Source organism: Anopheles arabiensis, chromosome 3 (genome assembly GCF_016920715.1).
Source record: "Anopheles arabiensis isolate DONGOLA chromosome 3, AaraD3, whole genome shotgun sequence".
NCBI lineage: Eukaryota > Metazoa > Arthropoda > Insecta > Diptera > Culicidae > Anopheles > Anopheles arabiensis.
Window position 1 is genome coordinate 53,977,313 of NC_053518.1, and position 13,184 is coordinate 53,990,496.

At 41.7% G+C, this 13,184-nt stretch overlaps 1 protein-coding gene across 1 annotated transcript in view; it reads right to left on the reverse strand.

The window, feature by feature from the left end:
* Nucleotides 1–3,049: 3,049 nt before the first annotated feature.
* LOC120899901 (F-box/SPRY domain-containing protein 1) overlaps nt 3,050–13,184 on the reverse strand; it is a 41,906-nt gene continuing 31,771 nt past the window's right edge. The window contains exon 5 of the mRNA XM_040306233.1: nt 3,050–3,143. Within this exon, the coding sequence (XP_040162167.1) occupies nt 3,085–3,143 (59 nt within the window). The 3' untranslated portion in view covers nt 3,050–3,084. The remainder of the gene's footprint in view (nt 3,144–13,184) is intronic.

A 13,184-nucleotide genomic window follows, 5' to 3' on the forward strand; every position in this document is an offset into this window, starting at 1 on the left:
CTCGTCTTTCAGTCCGTTTTAACGTTTTTACAATTGTTTTTTTTTCCTTTTTTCTTTAGTCCGCACTTGTCCCCCGTTGGCCTTACCGTTTCCTTTATCCATGTTTGACAAGGGTCACCGCACCATCAACATGTTTTAGTGAATCACAAACAGCCGAACGATTTATACCGAAACTTTCCACCCACGCTTACAAATTGTGACTGTACTTAACACAATTTCCAGATCCGGTTCGAAGGACCAAATGTTCTATAGCTCACAACTAATTTAATTTCGGATCGATCGGTTCACTACTAAACATCGCGGTGGTTACGTTAATTTATTATACATATTTACAATTCAATTACACCTTAATCCTATTCTAATCCTAAGTCTATCACCAATATATACACGTTTTAGATCCGTCTGGCGGATTGCCTACTCATAGGCGCAAACATGCTCCATGGACTATTTGTGATATAAATGTTCGATTCAACATAGTTTTCGAAATTCGTTAGCCCTTGTACTCAGTAGCCCAAGGATACTTCAGTATTTTTCGATATGAATTAGCTATACACGAAAGTTCGGAGGGGTAGATGATTGATCTTCATGACTCTTCCTGGGAGCGTCTGTTCTCCATGTTAGAAGCGGCTTCCTCAGCGTGTGTCTCTTCTCGAAGGGCTGCGCTGGCTTCTTCCGTCTTGGCTCGCTGCAGGACTCTAAAAAGCCAACGAACGTAGGCCCTACGACGAGACTGAAGGTTAGAGGATGAGCCTTGCAAGTCACCCTCGTAAAAACTTCACCACAACGAACAGTCAACAAGAAGAAGTACCGTATTAGACTAATCGATTTAGACCCACGCAAGGAAAAAGGACTTACGATTGGAAGCTCGGGATATGGAACTGCAAAACCCTCTCATCGGATGTGAAGACCCGAATTGCGTTCGATGAGGTCTGGGCCCGCGGTTCCGAAATAGTAGCACTTCAGGAGGTATGCTGGAAAGGCGTGACGGTGCGCCAGTACCGTAGCAACTGCACGATCTACCAGAGCGGTGGAGAGACGCGCGAGCTCGGTACTGCGTTCATGGTGCTGGGTGCGATGCAGCAGAGAGTGTTCGGATGTTGGCCGATCAATGAGCGAATATGCAGGTTGAGAATTCGTGGCAGATTCTTCAACCTGAGCAATATTAATGTGCATAGTCCGCACCTTCGGAGCATCGATGACAAGAAGGAGGCCTTCTATACGCAGCTGGAGAGGGAGTACGACCGCTGCCCTAAACATAACGTGAAGGTCGTCTTCGGAGACCTTAATGCTCAGGTCGGACAGGAGGAGGCATATAAACAAACGATTGAAGCTTTAGCGTCCACCAGCTGACTAATGACAACGGCCTCAGGTTAATAAACTTTGCCTACTCCAAGCATATGAGCATCCGCAGCACCTTCTTCCAGCATGCACACCGTCATAGTTACACCTGGAGACACAAAGTGATTCAAAGTCCCAAATCGATATCGATCTGATTGACAGAAGGCACTTCTCGGATATTATCGACGTTAAAACGTATGGAGAAACTCTCCGTGGTTAACAACCAACGGAGTCAGGCCACCCCAAGGCACATCCTGAACCGGTTGAAGTATGCTGATATGGCGGAGGGGTATGCGACAGCGCTCGGGGAAGCGCTACCGGCCGAGAACAACATCGCCGCGATGCCCCTCGCAGACCACTGGCGTATGGTGGAACAAGCCATCATCACTGCAGCCGAACACAAGATCGGCCGCTTACCACGTAGAGAGAAAAAGGAATGGTTCGACGAAGACTGCAGACGAGCACTATCCGAGAAGAATGCAGCGCGCGCCCGCATGCTACGGCATGAAACCCGTCAGAACGTGAAGATCTACAGACGACTGAGGAAACAGCAAACCCTGCTCTTCCAGGCCAAGCAGCGCCGTTTTGATGAGTCAGACAAACAGCTGCTGGAGCAGCTCTCTCTGTCGGGGGACACCCGATTGTTCTAAAGCCATCAGAGATTGAAGGAGGCACGGAGCGAGGTTGCTCCTAAAACCGCAATGTGCCGGGATGCGGAAGGAAATCTCCTGACGGACGAGCGGGATGTGATCGAAAGGTGGAAGTGCTATTACGAAGGACATCTTAATAAAGCAGACGCAGGAGAGGCTGGTGCAAGTGGCACAACAAGGTAACCACCACAGCAGCAGCACAGCAGTAACAAAAATGACAACAACGGAACAGACTACGGTGCCCCCGCCATCTCTGGATGAGATTGCCAGCGCCATCAAGCAGCTTAAGAGCAATAAATCTGCCGTCAGCGATAGACTGGCGGCCGAGCTCTTCAAGATGGGGCCGGAGAGGCTTACCGTCGAAATGCATGAGCTGATCGTGAATGTAAATGTGTTACATAGACATAGAATGTAGATACATATTGAGTAAATGAATTACCCGTGCATAAAAAAAACTGACTTTAACAAACATTGAAGTGGCCGCTTCTGTAGATGTGTGGTTTAACCCACCAAACTGACAGTTTTTTGGCTTTGTTCGATGCAACTGGATTTTTAGTACAGGAAATTGGTGGCGTTTTCGGTATCTTGGTTATTTGGGGTGTGAGCGATCGCTGAACGAAAGAAACAAACACAAGCACACGAAAGGATGCTCGCGCATGGGCGCGAGCATTGAGAGAGCGCACCGTATATTTTGTATGGAAGCGGGAGAGAACCGTGGTACCCGTTTCCTCCCCTTTTTTTAAGCCTAGGAAATCTTCCATCGGCTTAACTCTAGGTTTGTACGCACACTATGTTAAAAATTACCCACTCTTTGCCTGTAGGATCCCCAGTTCGGCATAAGGCGTAGGGGAGCACAGCGAACTCGATGGCTGGACCAGGTGAAGCGAGACCTGACGGAGATCGGGTGTCTGCATGGATGGGAGGCTGCAGCCAGGGACCAAGCATCCTGGAGAATTGTTGTTGACCGGGCCATGTCACATCGACGTGCTCTATTGTGAGCAGGCTAAAAAGAGAGAGAGAAAGAGAGAGAGAGAGAGAGAGAGAGAGAGAGAGAGATAGAGAGAGAGAGTAAGAAATATTTACTCACCAGAATGTTTTAAAATTTTATCTTTGTTTTGTATCCGTTTTGGTATGCAAACGCATCCGAAAATGTTCCTGCAACAAGTAAACATGAAACAAATCAATTTGTTTCTCAGGCAACAAAAATGTTCCAGCAACTTGAGTTTGACAGTTCGTCCATACAATTTGGTAACAAATTTTCCCGCAACCTTTTCATAGAACTCAGCCTAATTAGACATTCCCCCCTGTGCAAAGCGACGGAAGAAATCATGGCGTTCGGAGAATTTTATCATGCCTTCTTTTTCCCTCCAACGGCAAATTTGTCAAGCAGCTCGTCGAGCTACCCGTCCCTGGCTCCGCCTCATTCTAATCGCCATAGCGCTATGTCTTTCTCGCGTGTGGCCAATGCTCGCGAGTTGTTGTGGCGCTTTAAAAGCCGTTAACAAACATTCCCGCTGCGCAAAGCGATCGAAAACTTCTCAAACTCAAACTGCAAACATATTTCACAGCGCATGGCTGCGAAATCCATGGGAATCCAAGCGTTTTCCCTGACATTTCTGCTCGCTTTTTCGACCGCTTTTGACGGAAAGCGATCAAAAATCCGAGCTACAAAACTGCTCGATTTTGTCGTGCGGGTTGCGGCGATGAAATTACATTTTCACAAATAAAAAAAAGGCGCAATGAGTTCAAACGCTACAATGTAAAAATGACAACGGAATCGCTAGCTCACGCAGGAGGGTTTGCTGTGCAACGCGCAGAACCTTAATACGCATTACCACGTTCAGCCCGGCACTGATTTTCATCAACTTTCCTTTTCGCCGGCATCAAGAACGCAAGCTGATTGTGAAACCGGCATACTGGAAAGTCCGCTGGCAGTCCCTGGGGCATGCCATCGAACTGAACGTGTTAAACATTTAGAATAACTTTAGTACACTAAGCTTTTTTGCTTTCGTATGGTGAAGATTACACGGATCTGCTGAGCCGTCTGCGCATGGGTGTGAGTATGCGTGTGTGTGCAACACTTTCGCCAAATGTGTTTTCTTCCGGAATGTTATGATCCATCGGTCAAAGAAAGGAAGGTGTTCATGACAGTGGCGGATTAGGGGAATCGGGAGCCCTAGGTGGAAAGACGAGTTGAGGCCCCTGCCAATGGTAACTGATGACCGAAAGGAGGGGGGTACTGGCACACAGCTGTTGGGAGATTGAACATACTAAAATTGCTGGCGGTGGAGGGTGGCCATGGAACCCCTACCATCATCGGTCACAGGCCCTAAAACTGTTGCCGGCATGGTGAGGGGGGAAGGGGGGTGCAAATGGTTCTCCAGCCAAGTGGCCCCAACGACCATCTTTCTGGGGGCCCTTGTCGCTAATACTCTGTCCACTTGTAAAGATTAGTGATGGGTAAATACGATTTTTTACCGGAGTCGGATCGATCCGACTCCGGTGCCTCCGGAGTCGGACTCGGAGTTACTCCGGACTGTTTTCCCCCGGGGGAAGGGAAGGGGGGGGGTGCACGAGCAAACCTCCGGACTCATCGACTCCGAGTCCGGATCACTCCGGATCACTCCGGATCACTCCGGATCACTCCGGATCACTCCGGATCACTCCGGATCACTCCGGATTACTCCGCATTACTCCGGATCACTCCGGATCATTCCGGATCAGTCCGGATCACTTTGGATCACTCCGGATCACTCCGGATCACTCCGGATCACTCCGGATTACTCCGGATCACTCCGGATCACTCCGGATCACTCTGTATCACTCCGGATCACTCCGGATCACTCTGGATCACTCCGGATCACTCCGGATCACTCCGGATCACTCCGGATTACTCCGGATCACTCCGGATCACTCCGGATTACTCCGGATCAATTTGAAATACTCCGGATCAGTTCAAATGAGTCCGGATCTGGATCAGTCTGAATCAATCCGAATGAGTCCGGATCACTCTTGATCACTTCGGATCAATCCGAATCAGTCCGAAGGAGTCCGGATCAGTCCGAATCAGTCCGAATGAGTCCGGATCAGTCCGAATGAGTTCGGATCAGTCCAAATGAGTCTGGATCAGTCCAAATGAGTCTGAATGAGTCCGAATGAGTCTGGATTAGTCTGGATGAGTCCAGATGGGTCGGGATGAGTCCGGTCGAGGCCGGGCGAGCAGTTTATGTTTCCGATGCAATTACTAATGCCCAAAATGACTGGTCACTATCGTTAAGAAAGTTATTAATGAATGTGTTTCGTTTCAAATAATGCATCCAGAATGTACGATGCGGTTTAAAAAATTTCTTTCTGTTTGAAATATTTCTTTCTTGCAATAATATTTACCTTTAAAATATTTACCGTCACATTAAAAATTCCTTTTACCTTATACTTCCCGTATGCTTCCCATTATATGAAGTCAACAGCAATAAGGCTATTTCAATTTTGTTTGATGATTGTTGGTTTATATTTATAGAATTTAAAAAACATACAATTTTAGTTCATAAAGTCAAGTTGAATTATAATTTAATACATTAGGGTAAATGTACCAATAGTGGTTCAATTTGTGGTGGTATAGATGTATTTTAATGGATTTAAAGTGTCAGGATGGACAATTTCTGAATATTTTAACACATAACAGTTGGAATATGTTTTATCTTCGCATTCACAACCATTTTTACAATGAAACACATCAAATTTACGAAAAAATACATATTTTTGTGATTGTTTCGTTGTACCTATAATGGTATGGTTCCTATAGTCGTCGTATTGTGTTCCTATAGTGGTTGTAAACAAGGATGCCTCAAAACAGTGTATAATATCAATATAACTTAGTTTTGAAGCTGTGTTCGTGTGAATAGCAAGGTATACTGCCATAATAATGATTTCTTTTGTAATGTGATCGTAAAAATGTATGAATTTGGTTGATGAAAATATTGACTAAAGTACTGTATAACACCTATCGTCAACTCATACCCAAAATAGTTTGCTTGATTTGAAGCCGATTTTTCACTCAGCCAAATAAGCGAATTTTGGCCTTTGTTTGGTAAATTCACAGAAAACTCATTTTTGTTGCTTATTTTAATAAAAACAGTACGACTTATAAAAAATGTCGTCAAAAAAATCTAAAATGACCTGTTTTTGTTGATTTTAGAACTAGGACTACTATAGGAACATGCCTGTTTGGTGTACCTATAATGGCACTATCGTAAAAAAAAACTTAAAAATACGTAAATATGGTCAAAAGCCAATTAATTTGAATAAAACAATATCATTTGATAACAATTATGTTAAAAAAATAATAATTTCGTTGTTATGTGATCATTCAAAACGTTAACTAAAATATGAGTATCGTTACAAAATCCTAAGGAATTTGGAAAAATGTTGATTCCGATCACAAAATAATGGATTTTTCAGTCACTAAGAAACGAAATGGCCCCATTTAATTTTTAAATCCTTTGTAAAAGACTAGAACACATTTCACACTATCATAAATAACTTAACTACTGTTAATTTATCGTACTAGACGCATTTTTGTGCAATACCACCACTATTGATACTAGCACCACTATAGGTACGTTTACCGTATTTCTTATTAATTCGTGATTTGGTTTTTTTTACAATTTCAATCACATGTTAACCTATTTCTCCTTTCATTCTTTCATTTTGTAGTTGTATTGAACGCATACCATTTCCTTTACTTTCCTGCTTCCAAGTCGACTTCTTTTTTGAGTCAACATCTGTCCTGTTTTCGAAAAAACTCTCTTACAGGGAACAGAAGTTGCTGGAATACTCAAATATTTTTGCGCAAGTTTTACTAATCCAGGGTATATTTCTAATCTACTCTTCCACCAATTGAGAGGATCTTCATTAATTTTTAGATTTTTTTCTTGTAAATATCGATCTAGCTCTGCAGTAGCTGTTACAATAGGATTATTGGTAACACCGGGTTGTGGATTATTGGAATAGGATTATTGGGTTGTGGTTGAACATGCTGTTTAAATCTTAAGTGTTGCTATGCATGATAAAATAGGAATTTTATTTTTATAGAAGCGATCTAGCATTTCATACGTAGAGTTCCATCGTGTGGGGCAATCCTGTTTAAGTTTTTGTTGTGATAATTTCAAATTTTGCTGCACTTCTGAAAGTTTTTGCATTGCTTTTTTGCTTCTCCGAAAATGCATGACCACATTTTTTACTATTTATATTGTTTTTTCTATAGTATAGCTAATAGATTCTTGAACTGCTAAATTTATGGTATGTGCACCGCACGGAAGGTGTTCAATGCCAAGTGCTCTTGCTGATGCTATCATATTAGATGCATTGTCTATTACTATTGTTGCTATTCTTCCATGAATTTATAATTTGTTGGTAACGTATTCGATACATTTTGCTATATTGCTCCCGGTGTGATCTTTTTCGAACTCCGAGCAATCTATTATAAATGCAGATAGTTCGAAGTTATCATTTATAAAACGAGCTGTTATGGCAAGGATCTGGAACTGGTTCCATTTATACTCGACCATGCATCAGCAGTTAGAGCAATAGAACTATCTGATATTAGTTTGGCTTTAACATATTCCAAAGTTTCATTGTAAATTTTTGGTAACGCGAAATTAGCTAATGTTTTTCTGGTTGGTACATTATAATTTGGATTAAATTCTTTTATAAATGCTCTGAAATAGTGATCCTCAACGATATAAAATGGATAATATTCCTTACATATTAATAATATTAGCAGTTTATCTAAATTTTAAACTGCGTTTGGTGACAGACTGGTCTTAGATATAAAATAATTGTCTATTGTGCGTGATGATTTTGCAGAAGACGAGGATTCTTGCTCGTTATCTGAAGTTGGTTCGGCTCTATTTAAAGGAGTTGAGTGATGCTTTCTCTTCATATGTCGTCGTAAGTTAGAAGTGTTATCAGACCACAACATCAAGCTACAGTATATGCATTTTACCCCACTATCCACTCTTTCAAAATGCTGCCAAATTTCGCTAGAAGAATAGACATTAGGCGCTTTTATGAATAGACATTAGTCCGAACTTTATTTATAGGTCTTAAAGTAAAAAAAACTGAAACACCACAGCACAATGTATCCTTTCAAATTCTATAAAGCGTTTAAAAGGTTCGGTATTTAAAACTTCTTCTTCTATTTGACGTAACGTCCTACGCGGACATGCCGGCCTATACAGGCTTTCAAGACTTAATTAATTACCACGTAGCCGAATAGTCAGTCCTTGCTACGAGGCGACGGTCCATTCTGGGATTAAATAGCATGACGGGCATATTATCGAGTCGTTCAATTTGACGACTGTGCCACGGAACCGCCCGTATTTAAAAAAGAACTGTTTAAAAATAGTTTTATAATTTTAATTGTGTAATTGAACATTTGGAAATATTATTAAGATTGTTTGTTGTGTATTCCTTTGATTTTGTTTGATATTACTTCAATAAGATTTCTCATACTACACGTCCCGCCAGGTTAGTGGTTAGTTGGATCATTTCAAGTGCATTGCGCTAGATCCAATGTGGCGAGAGAAAGATAAATAGCAATAAAGAAAGAAGACCAAATTCTCCTTAGCAACAAATAGAAACAGGGGAGAGTGCAATCTAGAGCGTACTCGTAAGTTGATGAGAAAAATGCTCGCAAAATACGGCGATGTGACGAGCATTCAGCATTGATGAAATTTATATAATTTTAAAAATCAAGAACGACTGTAAACAAATACAGACAATTTAATAAAAAATAATTGCGTTGCACATGAAAATGTTCAAAGGAAATCTTTAAATAAATGAACCCTGTTTAAGGGAACCCTGTAATCATAACTCGGTTGTGATCAATCGGTTAAGTTTCCCGTTGGGGGAGGAGCCTGCTATCTTCTCCTCCAACGGTTAATCCAACTCGGCATGTCGTAGGGAAATCAACTGGTCCTCCAAGCTGTAAGCTTTTTATTCCTCAACGTAATAGTAATTAACCGAGTGAACCAGTGATAACAGTTTGAACACTAATAAGAATTGGATGACTTTGATAGTATATCAATACAATCTACGATTCGCTTGTCTTCTAATCCTTTGAGAATCCTTAACGGGTAGTTCGATTTGGACACTAGTTGACCATCCTCAGCGACATCGGTTCTATTCGGTGATTTTTGGTTCCTCCTCTCCTCTTTTCCAACCCGTAAACAAAAACTATAAGAATTGTGAGTTAGTTAACGCAACTAGGGGTACTGTTGGTCGTGTAACATTTAAATAACCGGTAAGTTGATTTTGAAGTAGATTTTTGCGTAACGACTGCAGGTCGCTTTCCCAAGTGTAGTTCTGTGTGAAGAGTATGTGAAGAGTGCATTTTGTTCAAATTTAAATTTAAAATTTCTGTTTTCTCCTCTTTGCTCAGATCGCTACAGTCTTGAAGGGTGATTACAACAAGCCGTGTTTTGCCAGTAGGTGTGGATATTCTTTCCATGTGAGTTATTTTCATATACTTTTCTAGTGTCCTAAATTAGTTTTACCATGTGTAAAATTCTTCATTATAAATTTTTAAATGAAAAAAGTTGTTTTACCCATTACTGACGTGTAATGTAGATCAGGTGGTCTCGTCCCATACAATTTGATAACTAATTTAAGAATAAAAAAATGGTGAAATGAATTTCCATAGGAACAGTTCGCTTTTCATAGCACATACGTAGTATACATTGGTCTCCTAGTGTTGAGTAGCGCTACGATTCGGAAAGTAAATCTTTTTGCTAAACCTTTTTTACATGCCCTTTTGATAAGATCGCATAAAAAATTAGTTTTATTTGCTTCCGTATTGTTCGACTTCCTTTTTGCTACTGACCTTTCCTCCACTCTCTCTCTCTTTCTATCTCTCACACTCTCTCGTTTTGTCGCTCTCATTTCTCTTCTTCTCGCAAATCGCACTCTTTGCGGAAGCAGTTTACCGCGTTCAAGAAAGGCCTATTTACCTTGTCTATAGACCTATATCGGATTCTGCGGTCGTACCTTACACCCCCACCCGTAATCCTGGTCTAGTATCACAGGCCAGTGTTACTTTATATCAACGACCGCTAAATTACACGTCCCTCTTTTAAATAAACCACTTGCAGTTCTTACTAATGCTTGACGGCACCTATCATCTTTAGAAAGTATAACCTCCTCTATAACTCCTCGTATCCATTGTTTTCTGTTTTTTCCTTCTGCTATGAACACTATATCTCCTTTCTTTAAAGGGTTGGACTCGGCGAACCATTTCGATCTATTATTTATGCCTGGCAAATATTCATATATCCACCTCTGCCACAACTGTTCCACGTATAATTGTGATAGCTTGTACTTATCGCGAAGCGCTTCTGCATTATTAGGTCTTGCTGAGACCAAATGTGGTTCATTTGGAGATACTTCCGTTAAAAAATTGTTCGGACTTAGCGCGTCCGACGATTCATCCGCCACATACGTTAAAGGTCGCGAGTTTACCAGGTCTTCAGCTTCCGTGATCGACGTAAGAAGGACTTCATCTGTCAATCGCTTTCCTTCTTGTAGAACCTCTAAAGCAGCTTTAACAGTCCGCACCATTCTCTCCCATGAGCCGCCCATATGCGAAGAAGTTCGCGCGTTAGTCAGCTCGTTGGCGCATTCTTCGTCGACCGCCTGCATTCGTTCCACTAGTTCCTTACTGGCTGCCTTCAAATTCGTCCCATTGTCTGAAATAAATTCTGAAGGAGGGCCTCGACGGCAGATAAATCTTCTAATAGCCATTAAACATGACGATGCACTCAAATCGTAGGCTACTTCTAAGTGCACCGCACGTACTACAAGACATGTGAAGAGGACAATCCACCTTTTTTGACGACTGCGACCTACCGTCACCTCGATTGGGCCGAAATAATCGATTCCGACACTGCTGAATGGGCGTTGCGTGTTGCTGATCCTTTCAGGAGGTAATGGTGCCATTCTGGGAACTGCCGGCCGACTTCGCTTGACTTTACACCAAACGCAACCGCTTACGGTTTTTCTCACTGCTGCATTCATATTTGTAATGAAGTAACGTTGCTTAAGATCGTTTTTCACTGCCTCTCGAAAAGCATGTCCATGCTTTTCATGGTACCACTGAATGATTTTTCCGGTGATGGAGTGGTGCCTGTGCAGAATGATTGGAAATCTTAAATCAAAAGGAAGTACTTCTTCATTAATGGTGCGCCCTTCCATGCGAATAATTCCATCGCCGTCGATCAATGGTGTTAGGCGATATAACATGCTCGACTTCTCAAGAGGAATCCACTCTTCTGCTGACAAATTCATGTTATGTCTCAATACCTTTAGTTCATCTCCGAAACATTCCGCCTGAGACATTTTTAAGAGAATAAACTCTGCTTTATAATGCTCTTCTTTAGTTAAAGGAACGTTTACTTTTTTCCAATTTATCGTGATTATTTTCTTCCGCTGTAGTTTGGTCGCTTTAAATGTTTCTAGCTCTTTCCCATCTCGTCTACGTTTACAATTGGATATAAATCTAATCACACATGCCATAGTGCGAATTAGTATAGTCCATTTCGATATACGTGTCACATCAATGAGGGGTTTCTGGAGATCTACCTCATGGTACAGGTGAATTGCGCGTAATCCTTCTTCAGTGTTTGCGCCAATACTTGGTTGATTTGGCCATTCTAATTCATTTTTATATAAAAATGCAGGTTTTTGAGCCATACTGCTTCCGGATCTTTACAACGTTTCGTCAGTTTATCTGCTACATTTTCATTCGAAGGAATCCAGCGCCAATCCATCACACTCGACGTTTCCAAGATTTCACCAATCCGGAAAGCAACAAAGGGTTTGTATCGATGTTGGTCGGATCGTATCCACGATAATACGGTACGAGAATCGCACCAGAGAAATTGCTTCGTAATTGCCAATCTATGCATTTTCTTTACTGTGTTCACTAACCTTGCGCCTAGAACTGCTGCGCATAGCTCTAACTGTGGAATCGTACGTTCTTTGATAGGTGCTACCTTTGATTTGCTCATCACCAAAGCACACTGGATGCTATCAAAGAACACGGCTCTGAAGTACGCTACACACCCATATGCAGATTGACTAGCATCCACAAACACATGCAATTGAAGCTCTTTGATCTGTTTTGTAGAAAACCCACCAAAATATGCTCGCGGGATTTTAATAGCTTCGATTTTAGGCATCAATTGTCTCCAATTTTCCCAATTTTTTAGCGTCGAATAGTCGATGGGTTCATCCCAATCGCATCCAGTTCTCCATAACTCTTGAACGAGCATTTTTCCTAACACTGTGAATGGTGTCAGGTATCCCATTGGATCAAACAGCGACATCACGCAACTGACAACTATTCTCTTCGAAGGGTGATCATTTTCATAAACTTTAGAAGGTGGTGCGAATTGAAATGTGTCATCCTTTACATTCCACATTATGCCCAGAACTCGATCAACTTTCGTAATACACTCTGAACATTTCTCTTTAAATTGGATTGATAGCGCAGGATTTTGTTCTCCCATTTCCTCGCTAAATCCTTTTCCATTACTGACCCAATTTCGTATATGGAAACCACCTTTTGAGTGTACATATGTTACTTGCTTTGCCAATCGTACTGCTTGTTCTATTGAATCCGCACTATCATAATAGTCATCAACGTAGTGTCGATTCTTTATTGCATCGCAAGCTTCAGGATATGTCTCACTATACTCGTCGGCATTCTTATTTTTTACAAACTGTGCCGAACATGGCGAGCATGTTGATCCGAAGGTGGCAACATCCATAACGTATGTTATTGGTTTCTCATTTTCTGGGTCAGGGAACAAGAATCTTTGAGCTTGTTTATCTTCCTTTCTAATTGCAATTTGGTGGTACATCTCTTTGATATCTCCACCAAATCCAATTGGACCTTCTCTGAAGGGACATATAACGGATGGCAGCGAGCAAAGCATATCAGGGCCCTTTAGTAATTCCGTGTTCAAAGACACACCTCTAACGGTTGCAGCTGCATCCCAAACTAATCTGAGTTTTCCTGGTTTGTTTGTGTTTTTTACCACATTAAGTGGGAGATACCATACAGAAGCAGGGTCCGTTTCATCTAACTCTTTTTTAGTCACCTTATGAGCATAATTCTTTAATTCATACTCTTCTATC